A 19,826-nucleotide genomic window follows, 5' to 3' on the forward strand; every position below is an offset into this window, starting at 1 on the left:
GAGGCGTCCCCCCAGAGGAAAGACAGGGCGCCGCAGACGCCCCCCCCGGAGGAGTCACCAGTCACCCGCCCCGCCCCGGGGTCCTGTTCCTCTTGGGCTCCCCGTGACCATTCGGGCGTGCGCTCCGCAGAGAGGCCAGTAGAGCACGGTTAGGAAACCGGGCACTCGAGACCCCAACAGCATTTACTTGCCACCCACTGTAGCCCCACCGCCCAGCAGGCCAAGCAGGCCGAACCACGAGGCCTCGCGGTATCGAGCCTCCGCCCGCCCCGCCTCCTCGCCCTCCTGCCGGCCCCGCCCTCGCTCTCTCACCCCTCCCCCGCTCCCGCCTTGCTTCCCCGACAATCTCCTCGCGCTCCCGGCCCGGCACGCGCGCTGCGCCCGGCCGCCGCTGCCACCGCCGCAGCCGCCGCCGCTGCGGAGCGTTCCTCCGCGGTGCCTGGCTTCCAGCTTCGGGCCGGAACCGGAAGTTTAGGGGGCGGGGCCGGCGGAGGCCAGGGAACCGAAAACGCGGCCGAGCCCGGAGCCTGGAGCTGGAGCCAGAGCCTGGACCAGAACTTGGCCGCCGCCTGCGCTGCCGCCGCCGCTCGCCTCTCCTTCCCCGCGCCGCCGCCGCCGCCTCGGCCGCCACCGCCGCGAGCTCAACCGCCAGTGGTCCGGGGGACTTTGGGTGTCCGGGCTGAAGGTCGGTCCGGACGTCGGACCCAGCTCGGTTCCCGGACTGTCCGGGCGGCAGCGGACGCCGCAGCCGCCGCCTCTTCGTCGCCTCAGCCTGGCGTTTTGTTCCGAGAGACCCGAGAGGCGAGCGGAGCTGACAGTGATTTTGACAGTGATTTAAACCCGCTTTTGTTGTTGTTGGCTTTTCGTTGTTTGGTTTTGTGTGTTGTGCTTGTGTGTGGCGGTTTTTCCCCCGTGGTGCATTTTTTTTTTTAATTGTTGTGCTCGCTGTTTTTATTTTTCATTTTTTTCCCTCTTTTTTTGACCCCGTGAACGCTTTTTTGGTCGGGGCTTCCGAATATGTTTTATGACGGTTGATTTTACACCAGGAGGTTTGTTTCCGAGGAAGACCCAGGGAACTGGATATCTAGCGAGAACTTCCTACGGCTTCCCCGGCGCCTCGGGAAAATGGGAGCTGCTGCAAAGTTGGCGTTTGCCGTCTTTCTTATCTCTTGTTCTTCAGGTAGGTGCATGGAGCGCGGCGCGGCGGGGCTGCTGCCGCTGCCGCTGCTGGCGGCTGCGGTTGTTGTCGGGTCGACGAGCTTCAGCGGAGCCTGGGGAGGTTTCCCCCCACCCCGAGCCCCTCGGCGGCCGCCCCCCAGGGCTGATTATGATATGGAAATCTCCATGAATTTTCCTCGTTTTGAGTTAGGTTGGTAAGAGTGACTGCTCTGTTGTTGTGGAAGTGAGAAAGTCATGGTTTGTGGCCGTAACACTGGATGACAGCGCTGGTTGGGTTGCAATTAAGCCGCAAATACCACAAGTGACAATTTATGCAAAGGTTTGAGACCCTAAAGGCGTATTCCAAAATGTCCTTTAGTGTGGCATCCTCCAAAATAAGGGTGTTTTTTTTTTGTTGTTGTTGTTTGTGTTTTAACGTCTTTTAATTAGTGCTTCAGTGACTATCACAACAGAGATCAAAGTCAGCTGCTACTTAATTTTGACCGTGAGAAACAATGCATTATATCAGCAATTTCATCTGGGTCTCCCCTCACGTTTTCTTCAACTTCAGTGTCCAGCAGTGTTAAAAATAGTTGTAGTTGTTGTTGTTGGAGTATTAGCAATAACCCAGTGCAGAAGAGGTATGCCGCTGTGTGTTGGTAATGTGCTGGCTTTCAACCACCATTTATGTGCTCTTTTCTGGCAGAGATTTTTGCTTACCTACGGAATACTTATTTTAAACGCGTTGTATTGAAGCATTGTTTTCGGTTTAGAACAGCCCATTTGAAATTGTTCACACTGCCAAATACACTGTAGTCTTCCAGGGTTGGAAGAATAATCTGGCCCATTTATATTTGAAATTTTGATTTTGTGAGAACGTTCTGTGGTTGCAACCAGTGGTTGGAAAACTAGTCTTTTGTATTTGAAATTCTGTAAATGAATACAGCATCTAGCTCAGAGGTGTGCAAATGTACCTAAGAGGAGAGTTAGTTTGATAGAAGAAACAATTTTAAAGTGGCAGTGGATCTATTTATCATAAAATTCAATATTCAGTTACTAGGTTGTGAGATAGAATTATAGGGGGACAACGAATTGACAGGTTTGTGGCCATGTCTTTATCTCGTTTGCCACAGGGAAATTAGAGGGTGGTAGTCTTTTCTTTGTGTACCTCTGTGGTGTGTGTATTTGTGTGTGTGTGTGTCCGTGTCCACCCATCCTCCCTGCCCCCCTTTTTAATAGAATCTTTTGTAATGTATAGAATTTTGCTGAATGGTACATTTCCTTGTGGTTAATAAATGGATAAAGTCTAGTCTTATGTCTGTAGTGGTATTGATCAGTTCCGGGTGGGCTGAATGTGTTGTGAAATGGCGATCATTGCCAGAGATTAACCAACAGAATCATGTCTGTTTAAATGGAAGAATGAACATGCTTAAGGCAGGCTGACAGTTCTTTTTGTGCACGGTTTGGGGAGGAAGATAAACAATGGTGTCTCTGAAATGAATGAATACTGGATAACATTAAACCTCTTGCTTTTGTGACATAACTTAACCATGTAGTTTTAATTTTTCCTGTAGTACTCTTCCTCCTCTGGCCCTATATGTTCTGGTTGGTGAACTCCTCTTGTTCTCATCCCTTTTTCTGATCTTCTGCCCTTGAGGAGGAGGGGCATCATGGCCACTGACCAAAGAATTGTGGACATTATTCCCTCCCAGACCCACCTGAGTCACACTAATTGGTGAAGGAGGCTATTCTTGAGCAGTCTCAAGGTATTACTTCTGGAAAAGAAGGCTGTCGCTACAAATCTTACAGCTTCCTCTGCTTGGCTTGGGAATAAAAAGAATTGAGCATTAGTTTCTTGTAGGATTATTTTCACTGAGTCAGGAGGTTAATAGCTAAAATTTTGAAATAAAGTAATTTTGTTGCTGGAGAGCACATAGATATTGCACTTACATTAAACTAAGTATCATTGCATCTTTTTTTAAAAAAATAAACAATCCTAGTTGAACTAAAATATAATTCTGTTGAAGATAATTGAAATAAATCTTAAAGACTTTCATCCATATTTATACATGAAGATTTTTATTACAGTATCTGATTTTTTTGAAGGGCTTTTGTTATGCATCAAATGCACTCTAAAAAAGAATTTTTTATGTTTTTTTTTCCGAATTGATTTTTCTATGAAATATGTAATCTGACCTGCTGGAAGCATGAGAATGGCTATTTTTATGAGAATTAAAAAATTTCTGAAGTTGTAATTTTTTTTGTTTATGGGTATTTGATTGTTTTAAAAATCAGGTGAAGAACCGTAGTAAAGAGCAGTTTTATTTCAGATGTTTAGGATGGATGTTTACTGTTTTTTTTAGTATTTTGTGGACTTTGATTTTTCATTTTCCATCCCATGGTATGTATACTGGAGACTGATTATGTAGACTATTCCTCTGGGATATGGCTAAGTGTATAATTCACTCCTCTCATTCTGGGGGAAACATTTTTGAGTTTTTCCCTCATGCTGAAATGCCTTCACATTCCCTTTGATTTTGAATTTTTTCATTACTCTTATCCTTCCTCAGGTTCTGTTTCAAAACACCAATCTACTTCTTAGTTGTTTTGTTTTTAAAGCATTATGATTAGTTTGTATCATCCTCCAAATTTGTTAAAATGTGAGGATGAGTTTAATATTTGCTCTAGGACTTAGGTTTATCATATCTAGAGTGATGCAGCTATTGTATTTGAGTTGCATTGGATAAGTTGAGAATTCTCTTGGTTTCTGTGGGAACTGGAACAGTCTGGTCCATATATTTGATGAAATAAGAAATGCAAATACAGTAATTTTGTGCATTTTCTTCAGTTCAGCTAGGCAGTACTGTGTGTGTATGTGTGCACGGATGTGTGTGTATGTGTGGTTGAGGGGTCATTGGCAGTACAGTGAATCTTCTGGGACTCTTCTGAACTTTGACTAACAAGTGATAGATATTACATGCTTTGTTTTCAAAGGCAGAATCTCTCAAATATAATCCGTGATCAAATTCAAATATAATATCTTGGAACATTAAGACCAGAAGAAAAACAAAACAACACCCTCTCCCTCAATTCATTTTTTTCTGTTTATGATAAGACAGTAGTTCTCAAGCTTGGGTGACTTTTGCTCCCCAGCCCTGCAGCTCTCCCCCAGGGGCCATTTAGAGATGTATTCGGTTGTCACAATTGTGTGGGAGGAGGGGAGGGTGTGCTACTGGTATCTAGTGGATAGAGGATGGGATGCTGGCTAATCATCCTATAATGCACAGGACAGCCTTCCACAACAAAGAATTATCTGGCTCAGAATGTCAATAGTGTTCAGGTTGAGAAGCCCTATTCTAAACTCTTAATTTTAAAAAGCATTAGTGTGTTAGTAAAAGGTCTCTGCTCCCCCTCACACAGTTAATCATCTAAATTTTACAGGTACATGGTATTGATGATCTCCAGCTGACCTTGTATTGAGAGTTTTCATTAGCTTGTAAAATTAGAATGATTAGAAAAATAGGCTATAGGTATACACATTATTTCATCCTATTATGCTTTAATAAAAATATTTTGTTGACTGTTTTGAATAAACTTTCTCCAGTCACTTGTTATAATGGAGTACTTATGAAGACTGCATATTAATGGATATGATAAATGATTGGTCAAGGTATCAAGTTTAATTATATTTGTTTTGATTCAGTAGTTTCTTTGCAATAATGATCATCTTTAAGAATATTTCCTTTTATCCTTATTGAAATTACTGTGAGTGATGTGCTGGCAGCAGGTGTGTGTGGACCGGGGGTGGGGGGGGGGAGGGAAGGAAGGAGAAGGAGGAGGGAGGGAGAGGGAGAGAGAGAGATTAATATGGTATCTGAAAATTTCGTAAGTTTCGTATGGAAGAAATATTTTCACTATTATATTTTACCTGAATGGAAAAACTGAATTTACACCTTGAGTTTTTTTTTTTTTTTAAGAGTATTTCCTTTACCTAGCAAACCTTAATTTTAAGAAACTTTTAAAGTAATTTCTTAATTACATAATTTTTTTGAGAATCATTATCTGGGTTTTGGTTACCATTAGACTCATTTAGGCTATACCGCTAAGTAATATTCTGTGATCTATTGCAGACCCTTGTCCTTTTTGGGGTTAAAATTTGACCATAATTAAAAAGTGTTTACCTTGTTTTGAACTCTGGTTTTAAGGAAGTTACCCAGCCAGCCAGGATAAGAATTACAGTGAAATACTTAAAATAAGTAGCACTAACCAATAGAAAGGAAAAATTCTGAAATTGCTCCCACAGAAAAGTATACAAGTAAGTCTCATACTTTCTTTGTAACACATCTCCCCAGACATATCTCTGGTACTAACTGACATTTTCACCTTTTGTGTCCATCAGACTCATTGTTTCATGAGAAGTAAAAGCATAACTAAACCAAATGAGATTTTAGTAATCTTTAAATTGTCTCTTTAGACTCTAAAACTATTTTGTTGCTTTTTTAGTTTTGTCATTATCCTTATTTCTCATCGTTGGTGTCTCATAAATCTGTGATTTAAATGTGTCTTTTCATGCTCTCTAATGTTGCCACTATCATGGTGCCCCTCAGTAAGTTAGCTAAGGTTGGCAACATTTGATATTGAGGTCACTAGCACGCCTCAGTTTTATTCCATATTCTGTAACATCATTTCTTCCATTCCCTTTCATTGTGATTCCCTTTCTACTTTCCTCTCTTCTTTATCTTCTCTGTCCCTTCTGTACTTTCCTCCCTATACTGTAGGCTGCTTGTTTGTGGAACCCACTTGTTCCTTAGTCTCAAGGGTGGCTCAGGAGGGCTCACCCTTGGTTTAAATCTAAAGGGATTGAATTTAGAATGCTTGAGAATTGACCAGATAGTCTTTTCTACTGTTCTTTCATTTGTTGGTTTCTGGAATACCACACACACTTGGGACTGGTGTTACTCTCTTGGAAACAAATGGCTTGAACTTTACATTGCTCTGATTCATATCCGTTTTTAATATTCTGTTTTTCTTTAACTCTTGCTGCTTTCAGAAAGTCTATCTCTTATTATTATTCATTCATCACCTCTGTTTAAGCCAAAATTTGACCAGACCAGAGAGTATATTTATTGCCACAGCTGGGACCACATTAGACTTCCTCTGTGGTGTATTTAATTGTTAGGTTGGTTATAATAGTCATGTCTAGACAGAACATTGATTTCAAATTGACTATTGAACATGAAAGTTCCAGGAATAGTATATAGAGGAAGGAGAAGGAGAAGTCAAGAAGGTGAGAAAACTGCAGATAGCAATTGACTTTCTGTCATTCTCCAACTGTTCTGTCACTTTCATATACGCAACACATCTAGTGGTTATGCTTTGTTTAATAAAGGGGCCTAAAGGGAATGTGCTGTTGTTCCTGAGGTTGGATTTCTTAAACTATTAGTATGGTGACTTAAGGGGAAAAATGGGAGGTTCTTAAGCGGTTGTGGTGGTCAGTAGACTTGGGTTCTGGTGCCAGCACTGCCGCTGTACAGCTCATCTATCATTTCTCTTACCTGAATTATTGTAGTATCTTTCTAGCTATGACTAGCTAAGTTCCCTGCCACTAATTCCTCTTCCAATCCAACCACATACCTGCCAGACTGACCTCATTAAAAAATAAGTCTGAATATGTCACTCCTGCTTAAAACCTTTCATGGACTGTGAGTCACCTTTAACGTAAAATCTGAAGTCTTAGAAGGGCATACAAGGTCCTTTTTCATTTAGATCCTGCCTGTTTTCTCTAACCTCTTGGTATAGAGGATAAGAGTATAGGCTCTGGAGTTAGACTTTCTTGCTTTTACATCCTCGCTTCACAACTTAACCTTAGGCAGATCACTTCACCTTTTGTGCTTCAGTTTTGTCATCTACAAAATGGGGATATTAATAGTGCCTACCTCACATAGTGGTTTGAAGATTAAATGTCAGATAAATTCTAGGTATTCTGCTGTGGCTCCTCCTCAGCATGAGTCCTATATGCCAGATATACAAACTCAACCTTCAGTTTCCTGAATGTGTCCTCCTTTATTGTATATTAGTATGGTACTTTTGTACATGTTATTTCTTTCTCCTTTACCTGGCTAACTCCTTGTGTTTAAGACTGAGAAGTACCACCTCTTTAAAAACAAAAGTTCTCTGCCACTCAGCCCAGATTGAGTTAGTTGATTTCTGTTCTTTATAAATGACCTTGATTTCAGTAATTAATGTAAATATTTACTTGCATATATACAGTGTAGACTCTGAGCTCTTTGAAGACATCTTCTCTTTATCCACAAACCCACTCCTAAAACCTGGTACACAATACGTGCTTAGCAAATGCTTACTGAATAAATGAAGTGACATTTTTTCATTTCTGGGCCTGAGTTTCTTTTGTATATTAAAGCGATAAACTTGGATTAGATGATCTCTGAACTTTTTTCCTACTCTAAAAGCTTTATGATTCTATAGTTCTAAGGATATAGTTTAATAGTGACATTTTATTAAGAAAAAGTGATTTTGCTGGTTGTTTTTTGAGTATCCTTAAGTTCTGCCCCCTTTTTTAATGCCGTGTCTCGGTTCCTTAGACTAAATCTTTTAATATAATTTGAATTGTATAGATTTAGAAGACATCGTAGAGTGCTTCAAATTCAGTGGCTTTCAGCTTTTTTGACCATAACCCACAATAAGAAATACTCGTTGTCTTGACTCAGTTCCCATATACATAAATGTGTATGTGTATTTATCAGAAATAGAAGTTTCATGAACTTACTGTGTGCAGGACACTTTTGTTTGTTTTTTTATTCTATTTCATTAACAAATTTTTGATTATGACCCATTAATTAATTCAGTGACCCACTAATGGGTTCTAAACTCCTAAAAAATACTGGCTTTATTCTTTTGACCCAATCCTCTGAGTAGAGAAGGAAGCTGCCTATGTAAATATGTGCAATAAAAAATATGCGCAGTGAAAAATATGCTCATTATTTAATCTGCAAAGGAGAACTTGTGCCTAGGTGCAGAATATATGGAAAACTGGTCCCAAGGGAGAACATGGACCTACCCTGACTGAGCTAGTATCTCTCTTGGACTAGCTGGATGACTTATGGACACACAAAGGTGCTAGAACAAAATTAGATTGTAATTGGAACAGTTCAGATTTTTTCATTTAGGAAAGGCTTGTTGGAGGAGATAGCTCCCAATAATACGAAAAAAAAATGTCTTGGCAGGAGGTTAAGTATATTCATCTTAATATGAGGGATTAGGAACAAAATGGGATGAGGAATACAGAAAGCATTTGTGAGTAAACTTGACTGTGGATGGAAGGCAAGTTGAAATGGAGGAATTTTTGACTAAATCTGAGGAAGAGATTTCTGTGATGAAAAAATGTTTATAACTGCTTGAAGTAGAACAATCTCAGTTGAGAGGGTTAAATCCAGATGAAAATAATTAAAACCAAGAGGAGGTAAGCGGGTGGATGATGGAGACCCTGATAGATGTCCCAAATACTTATAGTATGTGGACTATAAAATAGAAAAACAGCTTGAAGATTAAGGTAGGATGGTAGCACTACTAAATAAAATTGGTAAAGAAATAACAAGCCAGAAGAAAATAGGAAGCACTTTCATAACTAAAGAAATTCTACAGACAGAGATGAATTTAGAATATAAGCATGAATGAAAATATAAACATAGATTTGGGAAAATAAGAGTTCATAAAAAACGTGAGAGCATATAATATTCTTTAACACACATACACTGTACGGTGTATATGTCTCCATTGTGAGGTTGAGTTAATTCTAAGCTCTAGTAGCTCAGTGTGTTGTTTGTGTTTAAATAATGGTCAGATTCCAGTAATTGCAGTGATTGCTCATACTGGTCATTCAGATTATATTCTTTGAAATCTATGTGAGGCATTTTCTTCACAGTAAATTATACTGTTTTATAAAAGTAGTTTTAGAAACTTTTCTGAAGTTGGTATATGTGATTCAGACCTGAATCCTAAACCTTTTCAATACCATTCTTTTGGACTAGATAAAAGTATTTTTTTCTTTGGCTGACTATCAGTAGCTGTAATCATATTGGAAATCATTATATTCTCTAATGTTGCTGAAGAAAAATAAATGTAAAGCAATGAGATAATTATTAGGAGGACTCATGTAGGGGGGGCTTGCCTTTTTAAAATGAATCGTCTTTACATATCATAGTAATAAGCCTATCTTATCTAAAGCTTTTGAGAAAGGATTTTTTTCCTACTTATGATTACTAACTATATTTTATAGAAATGAGACCTCTACTGGGAAAAATCTGTTGGTCTTCACATCTTTATGATATATTGTAAATCAAGCTTGTTCCAAGGCATTATTTCAAGAGGAAGAGGCATGGGCAAGTTATCAGATGTTGGCAAATTTCTAAAGTGCTGAGATTAATTTTTTAAATTTGTAAACCAAGATGTAGTAAATGAAATAATATGCCACATAACACAGTAGCTGGTTCATAGTAGATCTTACATACATGTCAGTTTTTAACCTATCTTTAAAAACGTAATATGTAAAACATTTAAAAATACAGATTCAGTTGTTGGGAGGCTTTAAAAATTTGCTCGTAAATTACTTATAAGTTAATATGAAATAATATTCTGACTAAATGATTCAGCCAAAGAAAATATCAATAACGCTGCCAAGTAGGTGCCAGGAAACATCTAGAACATTCAGCTATCATAGTTCTTTTACAAAGAGTTCTTTAAGGTCTCATTGTTCTAGCATGCGTGAAAAGGAAACATTGGCATTAAACCTTCATCTTTATGTATTTGTTGGAATTTAAAGTATTTCTCATAAGAAATTTCACCTAAACCTTAAGTGTTTTAAAACTTTTCATGTAAAATCTTGAAAGATTCTCAAGTCAGTTTGGGGGTACCAGTACCAGCTACCAGCCACAAGCTTCGTAAACATGATCAGTGGAGTTTTGAGGTCAATATTTTGAATGTGGTATAATATTTTGGATTAAAACTTAAGAGTCTCTCATTTAAATTCCTGCTTTCCTACTGACTCTTCTTTGACCTTGGTAACCATGAAGACTTTACTCATCACTAACTTAAAGAGGATGAAATAAGTATTCATTTATTTAACAAATAAATATTGAACTACATGCTAGGGGTACTGCTAGGTGGTTGGGATGTAGCAGTGAACAAGACAGACATGATAATGCCCTCACAGAGCTTACAGTCATAAAGTAAGTAGTCAAATGAATAAAATAATTACAAATTGTCATATGTGCTCTGACAGGGTTCTGAGAGGGTAACTCTTTATTTGCCTCACATCACCTATCACAGTCTCTAATTATTCAGTTTATTTATCTACCTATTTATCATCTGTTCTTTCCACTACTAGAGCGTAAATTCTGTGAGAGAGAGTTTCTCACTTATTCATCACAGTACCCCCAGGTCATGGCACGGTTTCTGGCACAGAGTAGAAGCTCAGTAAATATTTGGCTGGCTGCCTGAAGAAATGAGTGCAAGGATGGGACTGGAGAGATAGATAGGGACAAGATCCTGCAGGGCTTTTGATCTACGCTGGGAAAGAGAATAAAATCCAAAGGGCAATGGAAAGCAAAGAGCTTTAAGGAGGAGCTTGACCTGGGTTATGTGTTAAGATCACTGGCAGCTATCCGGAAAATATATTGGAGGTGTGTAGGAGTGAGGAGGTGAGACCAGTTAGGAGACTGTTATGTCTTCCTAAGCTAGAGAGACTCTCTAAGATCCTTTCTAGCTTTGTATTCTAGAACTTGCCTACACTTACCAGTCTTATTTTACTAGTTACCCCATTTTTTCCCATACTTATTATTACTTAAGAAAAATGGATAGCTTATTGTGCATGTGAGAACTGAATACAGCGTCTCAAAAAAAAAAAAAAAAACTCAGAGAGAAAACACAGACCAGAGGTTATTGAATTTTTGTGGCAAATGCCTATCTTTAGATTCCATGCACCTGCTAATTTATATTCTTACTAACCATTCCTATTTCTCTTTGAAACTTTGGCTTTACTTCTTTTCAAATGCCTATTTTAAAAAAAATAATGTTACCTCTTTATTGTTTTAACATGTAATATACGGTATTGTTGATATGGCTGAAGATTTAGAAGCAGAAAACTCAGCATATTTTGTATCTTAATTCTTAGGAATTTGATATCTTTACGGGTTATCAAGGTCTTACAATAAAGGCTGAAAGGATAAATAGTTAATACTGTAGGCTATTATTTTTACTCAGGGCTATCGCCTCTGTTAAGTAGTTAGCTTGAATATTTTTATCTGAAAGATTTCAAGCCTCTACTGTTAGTGGGAGGGGGAGGTGGTGCTTGGCACAGGGAAATCAACTATATTGGCAGAAGTTCAGCAGCATCATCTTTGACTAGGGAAAAACTGCATTATTACACAGAGATAAAGCCAGAAGAGACTGTTAAACTTTACTGAATTTAGCAATATAATAGTGGCTGCCTCTTTTCACTTGGTTTCATTTAGTTTCTTTCATTTTGGAAGTAGGTAAACCTAACTGCCCGTCTTTGGTTAGCCATCTTCTTCTGTAAAGAAGTCTAGCTTCACCCTGTAAATATTACAGGCCATTTTATTTATTATGACCTTAAAGTAGTTCTAGAAGAAGAACTGGTTGCTAGGCTTTGTGCTACTTGGTAGTGGAGTTTCATACATACAAGATTAGTGAGTAGAATTTGCTAATTTTTTTTTTTTTTTTTTTTTAAGCTAAGAGTTGAAATTAACTTCTGTAAGTACATTTTAAAATGGTTTGGGGAGAAATGAGAAGTCAAAGCTAAAAGGAAATGATAAAAAATGAGTAAGGGCAGTTGCAAGATATTAATTATTCAAGATGAGCATGGTGATAGTAAAGCAATTTGATTAGTAGGCATTCAGAAGAAGAATAAAATCCCTTTCTAAATGACCATCCTTTTATTCTCTATAAATATTGCATAGTAAATCTTTCCAGGTAACCTTTTAAAATATTCTGTTCTTTAGTTCTTTAGAGATACATAATACCAGTTTGGGTGTTGAATTAGGAAATTAATTGCTAATTTAATTGTTTGTTAAAATGTAAATAGAGATTGCCTATTAGCTGAGAGGGCTAGAAATAAGAGAAGCAATTAAATTAGTAGGGTTTAACTGCTGAGAGGACCTAACAAACTATCAGGTACTGTTTTCTAAATTAACTATCTCTGTCAGAATCATTTTTATGAAGAATAAACTACTCAAACTGAAGAATGAAATAAAATTAAAAGCTTAGGGTCAGAGAAGAATATTGTTACATATTTTTTCTTTTTGAATCAGTGAAGGGTAGTTTTGGTCTTTTATCTACAGATCTTTCACCGCTGTAGCCCAAGAATAGCCCTACATCAAGATTTGTAATTCTTAGTCTAGCAACATATATTTAGCAACCCTGATTAAGCAGGAGTTTTATAATTAATATCTAGTCTTATTTCCATGATATGGAAAGAAATCGGTTCACTAAGAGAGCATAAGAGTAGATGAGCCTAGTCTGTTACAAGATTATAGAATTTTCTACCTTTGGAACATGTGGTTACCCAGCAAGGACTAGTTACAGAAGTAGAAGCTAATCTTGTTGGTACAAGCGTAGCTGTTGCTTGCAAAGAATGGTTTTCTCAAAAACAAACAAATAGCAGTAGGTCCTTCATTTCAAATTCAGTGAAAGTAGTTAATTATGCAGTTTGGAGGCAGGTATAGTAGAAACAACAAACATTCTGTAGGGAGAAAATTTTTGTGTTGGGCCTTTCTTTACCATGGTGTGATATACCATGTGAACTTGAGAAAATTCTATAGTTTATTCATCTGTAAAATGGAGTTTATAATACTGCCTCACAAGATTACAGTGAGGATCAAAGACTGCATGCACAGACATAAGCACACTCATATATGTGTGTGTATATGTATACACACACATACATATATATGAAGCTTTTAAAACTTCATAATGTTATTCAAAATATTTGTAATAAATGATTTTTTTTCAAGGAGAGCAATAGGAGAGGTTCAAGTGAACTGTAATAACACTTTTAATTCCGAATTTGTGATTCTTCATCAGTAGACATTTATCTTTACCCTGTGAATAAAGGAATTAATTCTGTGAACAACTGAATATAAAATCTTAGAAGAATGTCTATTCCTTACAGTGACCCATAGCTCCTACAAACAAATCAACTGTTTCTTATTCCTCCAAACTTTTTTTCCCACTTGCCTTCCATTAATACTTATGAGGGGGACCATATCTGACTTATGCACTGTAGTTTCCCCAGTGTTTGACACGTAATAGGTGCTCAACAAATATTTGTGAATGAATATTGAATGCTTTCAAGTGCTTAGGATAGAGTCCACAGACTTTTTTGTAAAGGGCCAGATAGTAAATATTTTAGTCAGTCTCTTTTGGAGCTACTCAGCTCTGCCAGTTGTAACACAAAAGCAGTCATAGACAATACGTAAATGAGTCAGTGTGACTGCGTTCCAATAAAACTTTATTTATAGATACTGGAATTTGAATTTCATATAATTTTCATGTGTCACAAAATAGTATATTCTTTTTTTCAACCATTTGAAAATGTAAAAACCATTGTTCAGCATCTGTACAGCTGCAAACTGGATTTGACCCATAGGCAATAGTTTACCAACCCCTGGCATACTGCATTGTATAAGTAGCACCCTCCCCCAACTTAGAAATAAATATATTATTTTCCAAAAACTTTGTTTGGAACCTGGGAAGCATTTTCTTATAGGATGATCGTCATCTGTGTTGGTTACGTTCCCAGACCAATCTACAAGCCTGTTTTACCTTGTGTTCTGTATTCCAGCAATACAGCTTTATCCCTAGGAATAACACTGTGTCTGAGGGAAAATGGATTTAGTATTCCTTCTGAGACCAGAAGAAACAGACTCTCCCCAGCACTCTCAGAATTTCCTTCTTCCCTGCTCTCTCATTTCAAGTACCCTGCTCCCTGGGGCTTCAATAGGGTGGTATGGTGACAGGACTAAAAAGCGCTTTGTGTATGTGATTAGGGAGGAGAAAGGTGGTGGGGAGAGAAGAATGAAAGAAAATAGAAGATATCAGGATGAATCACACACAGTAGGGGTAGTACTGTTTTGTGAAACCTCAGTTATGTGTGTGATTGTATGAATACATGTACTGGGTCACAGTGAAAAATGTATTTCTTACTGTGATTTGTAGTCAGAATGTTTGAAAGCCTGTGGTTCTAAGGGTTTGAGGTCTTGAGATCCTGAGATCTTTTTTCCCCTCTTACTGCATATGAGAGCCAAATGAAAAATATAAAGGAAGCCTCTTGACCACTTGGGACAGTGTGTTTCTGGTAAAGAGTTACCTTATGAGGTAGTTAACCTGTTTTACAGGTGAGAAAACAGGGTCATACAGCTAATAAGCATCATAATTGAGATTCAAACAGATTCTTACCTTATTTAAGAATATGTGCTTGGGCTTCCCTGGTGGCGCAGTGGTTGAGAGTCTGCCTGCCAATGCAGGGGACACGGGTTCGTGCCCCGGTCCGGGGGGATCCCACATGCCGCAGAGCGGCTGGGCCCGTGAGCCATGGCCACTGAGCCTGCGCGTCCGGAGCCTGTGCTCCGCAACGGGAGAGGCCACAACAGTGAGAGGGCTGCGTACCGCAAAAAAAAAAAAAAAAAAAAAAACAGAATATGTGCTTGATACTTTATACCATGTTATTTCCCCTGTAGGGAAAGAAGCCATGTATGACTTCCATTGTGTTTCAGAGGATGAAAAACATCCCAATTGGTGGCAGCTCACCAGATTTCTTGAGACATTGGCTTAAGTATTAGGACAGGGCCACTGGAAGAAAATGGTTAGGAACTCTATATGAAGAATGACATGATGTATTAGAAAAGAAGGGGCTCTGTCATTTTACCTTTAATTTTTCTTATTTCTCTTCTGTACTACTATCCCTGCTCCTTCATACCTCACCACCAACATGGACTGTTAATTCATACTAGAAACAGCAAGGAAGGGTTTGAGGATGAGGTTTAGTGAGGAAGAGTAATATAATCTTGTCTTTAGCTGAAAGGAGAATGAGGAGGGAAACCCAAGTAGCTGGGCCACCTGGCCACCCAGATGAATTGGCGGTTCCCAAGTGGCAGTGTATAAGTGGGTGTAGGTAGAAAAGGGCCTGCTATTAATTGTGATATAAGCCGAAGTCTTGGCTTTGGAGACTTGTACCTTTGATATGCTAACTGAAAATAGTTCTTTTTTAGTTATTAAAGGAAAGCCTCTCTTAAGCAATACTTGGTTAGTCTAGACTTAGTTACCCATTTTAGGTACTTAAAAATCAGAATCAATGTTTAAGACATCTCTTTCTCTTATGTATTAAGTTAGCAAGTATGGTGAAAACAAATTGATGCTGATTCTGATTTCTAACTTGATTTGGAACTGTCTTGGGAAGAAGTAGACTGATAGGAAGGCTGTTGTTCTTAACTAGAAAAGTAATGAAATGATAGCAGATACCTGGTTAATTGAATGGAAAGATGACAGATACTTGTAAAATGTGTTTATCTTTATCAAGCTGAGTTGAGATTCTTGATTTTGCAATGGGAATTACTAATTCATATAGAAAACGTTTCAACTAGTAATATCTGAAGACTTGGACTTAATATCTTTTAGCCCAATCTCTTACCCCTATGGTACTGCTTACCATGTTCTGTATTATAATTGCTCGCGAATGTGTCTGTCTTCCAGCTGACCTGGAGTTCTTTTAGGCTCATTCATTACAGCGCTAAGTTAGTATTTGATGTAGGTTAAGAGCATTGGAGCCAGAGTGGCTGGTGATATATCTTGGCTCCATTATTTTCTGTCTCTGTGACCCAGGGCAAGTTATTTAACCTCTCTCATCTGGAAAATGGAAATAATAATGGTACTTACTTTATACAGTTGTTATAAAGTGTAAGTGAGTTAACATATCTAAAGTGCATTGAATGATATCTGGCATGTAGTAGGCATTCTGAATAACTCAATAAAAATATTACTTGAAAGATAAAACACAGACTGGGAGAAAATATTTGCAATATTTGATAAAGGATTGTTATCCAAAATAAACAAAGAACTCTTAAGACTCAACAAGAAGAAAATGAACAACCCGATTAAAAAATGGGCCAAAGATAGCTCAGATACCTCACCAAAGAAGATATGCAGATGGTAAATAAGCATATGAAAAGATGCTCTACATCATATGTCATCAGGGAAATGCAAGTTAAAACAACTAGGTACCACTACACACCTATTAGAATGGCCAAAATCTGGAACACTGACACCACCAACTGCTAGCAAGGATGTGGAACAACAGGAACTCTCATTCATTTCTGGTGGGAATGCAAAATGGTATAGCTACTTTGGAAGACAGTTTGGTGGTTTCTTACAAAACTAAAAATCCTCTTACCATATGATCCAGCAATCATGCTTTTTCGTATTTACTCAAAGGAATTGAAAACATTTTCACACAGAAACCTATACACAGATGTTTATAGCAGCTTTATTCCTAATTGCCAAAACTTGGAAGAACCAAAATGTTCTTCAGTAGGTTAATCGATAAATAAACTGTGGTACCTCCAGACAATTATATATTTTTTCAGCACTAAAAAGAAATGAGCTGTCAAGTCATGAGAAAACATGGAGGAACCTTAAATGCATATTACTAAGAGCCAGTCTGAAAAGGCTACATACTGTATGATTACAACTATATGACATCTGGAAAAGGAAAAATTATGGAGACAGTAAAATGATCAGTGGTTGCCAGGGATCGGGTGGGAGAAAAGGGATGAATAGGCAGAGAACAGTATTTTTAGGGCAGTAAAAATACTCTGTGTGATTTTATAGTGATGGGTATATGTCATTATACATTTGTCTGAACCCATAGAATGTACATCACCAAAAGTGAACCCTAAGGTAAACCATGGAATTTGGGTAATTCTGATGTATCAGTGTAGGTTGGTCTTCGGTAACAAATGTAACACTCTGGTGAGTGATGTTGATAATGAGGGAGGCTATGCATGTGTGGGGTCAGGGGGGTATATGGGAAATTTCTGCATCTTCCTTTAAATTTTATTGTGAACCTAAAACTGCTCTTAAAAAAAAAAAGGCTTTAAAAAAATAGTTGCTAATGTATATTTAGTGAGAAACTGATCTTTGGCAGATGGCCATGCTGTTTTGTTTAGGATACAGTACTGTTTGTTTTATTTACAACATTTACATTTATTTATATATTTATTGGACTCTGGTTTAATTCTAAAACAGCAGCTGGTATCCAGGGAAGAATACAGTTGGCTCTCCCTGGGTTCCCCATCCATGGATTCAACCAATTGGGGATCAGAAATATTTGGGGAAAAAATTCCAGAAAGTGCCACATTTGCTGCACATTGGCAACTATTTTCATAGCATTTACATTGCATGAGGTATTATGAGTAGTCTAGAGATGATTTAAAGTATGCATGAGAATGTACAGGTTATATGCAAATACTGCATCATTTTATAGAAGGGATTTGAACATCCTCTGGTTTTGGTATCCCTGGGAGGGGTGGGGAAGGTGTCCTGGAATCAATCTCCCTTGGATACCCAAGGACGACTGCACTAACATTTCCAGTTATGTAATTTGGTGGTATTGTTTTATATAGAAATATGGGGAGATCCTTTCAGAAAACTATAGAGTGGAGTAGTGCATCATTCAGTAGTATCAATATATTCACAAATGAGAGTACCTCAAAATCTTTTTTCCAAAGTGAGATAAAGACAAAAGGGAGCGAAACTGAGTTATTTGTAGTGAGGTGGATGGACCTAGAGTCTGTCATACAGAGTGAAGTAAGTCAGAAAGAGAAAAACAAAGACCGTATGCTAACACATATATATGGAATCTAAAAAACAAACAAAAAAATGGTGATAAGAACCTAGGGGCAAGACGGGAATAAAGCCAAAGACCTACTAGAGAATGGACTTGAGGACATGGGGAGGGGGAAGGGTAAGCTGGGAGAAAGTGAGAGAGTGGCATGGACATATATACACTACCAAATGTAAAATAGATAGCTAGTGGGAAGCAGCTGCATAGCACAGGGAGATCAGCTCAGTTAGCGACCACCTAGAGGGGTGGGAGGGAGGGAGATGCAAGAGGGAGGAGATATGGGGATATGTGTATATGTATAACTGATTCACTTTGTTGTAAAGCAGAAACTAACACACCATTGTAAAGCAGTTATACTCCAATAAAGATGTAAAAAAAAAAAAAGACAAGGGAGTGGGTATGTTAGGGGAATAACTGTAACTTCCAAAAGTGTATGTAGTTTTATTTTCTCAATATTTGAATATCATCACTTCTGGGAGGGTAACTTCTTTTTATTAATGCTTTATAGTTTTCTAAGTGATTTCATGTATGTTCCTATTTGATCCTGTGTGACCCTATTTGAGATAGGTTTCATGTTGTTTTGTTTGTTTGTTTGTTTGTTTGTTTTTTTAGCTCAGACTCTAAGATAATAGAATTAGTCTGAAGTCACTAACCAGTGGAGCTAGAACTTAAACCCTAATTTTTAAGTTCTTTGTTCTTTTATAAAAGTAAAGACCAACTTTTGCCTCATTATCCTCTGCTGTCTCCCACCCTAGGGGAGGAAGTGTTTGCAGCCATTTATACTAGAGGTAGTTGCTTTGCAGATAATCCTTATACCACATTTTAAGAAATTCATGCTTGGCGCTGGGCAAGGCGGGAGCCAGAAGTAGCAATACAGCAGTAGAAAGCACTAAAATGAGCTCTAATTCCAGGGCAGAGGTTGTTTTGCTCTTGCTTGGATAGCTTGATGGCAATCATAAATCCACATATGTTAATTATTGCTGAAGGAAATTTGTAGGTAAATCCTGCCTTTGATTGCTTCAGAAGTGCTTTTGTTAATCACTTTTTGCTCTTGATGAAGAATGGTTAAAATTGTTTTCCTAATGGGCCATTATTAGGTTAAGGCCCATTACACATGTGCCACAATTTTACATTATTACATTTCTTTGGTCAAAATTGGAACTGGCAAGTTATATCACAGCTCAGTCATTATGTAGAACAATGGTGTTATTAATTATTACCATTTGTTAAAACAGCCATTATTAATAGTCACTGCTTATTGCATGCTCTGGGCTAAGTGCTTTTAAGTTTTAGTGATAATGTGTGTGACTCACCCTACAAGATAAGTATTATCCCCATTTTATAGGTGAAGAAACTGAGATTCAGTGACTTGCCTAAGGATACCTAACTAAATAAGTACCAGAGCCAGTGTATGTAGCCTAGATCTGCAGGGATTAAATCTATTATTCTGTTGAATCACATATTCTAAAATGTGTATTAAAACAGGAGTTACCAATTCCAGTGCAATGCGACTTTCTTTGAACCTGTTCTGCCAGGCTTCCCTCCCCCGTTCCCACTCTGACAGCAGCTGCTATTTGTGGTACTCCTCAAATCCTATGATGTAGTAAAAAATGCTGAGTTATCAAATTGAATTGTTGATAATATATCATGGGTACTGTAGCTGATATAGCAGAACTTTCTTCACCTCTTAAATGAAAGTAATTGTTTGTCCACAGCTGTTTAAAGACTGAGAAAC

The 19,826-nt window shown here is 38.1% G+C and overlaps 1 protein-coding gene across 3 annotated transcripts in view; it reads left to right on the forward strand.

The window, feature by feature from the left end:
• Positions 1-376: 376 nt before the first annotated feature.
• ACVR2A (activin A receptor type 2A) overlaps positions 377-19,826 on the forward strand; it is an 83,766-nt gene continuing 64,316 nt past the window's right edge. For 2 of the 3 annotated variants that reach the window (XR_004482497.2, XM_033425317.2), the window contains exon 1: positions 377-1,180. Coding sequence is in view for 2 of the 3 variants with exons in the window: in XM_033425317.2 (XP_033281208.1) it covers positions 1,126-1,180 (55 nt within the window). In the remaining variant the exon portion in view is untranslated. The remainder of the gene's footprint in view (positions 1,181-19,826) is intronic. The other variant, XM_033425316.2, reaches the window with a different exon arrangement.

This window comes from Orcinus orca, chromosome 7 (genome assembly GCF_937001465.1).
Source record: "Orcinus orca chromosome 7, mOrcOrc1.1, whole genome shotgun sequence".
NCBI classification, from domain to species: domain Eukaryota; kingdom Metazoa; phylum Chordata; class Mammalia; order Artiodactyla; family Delphinidae; genus Orcinus; species Orcinus orca.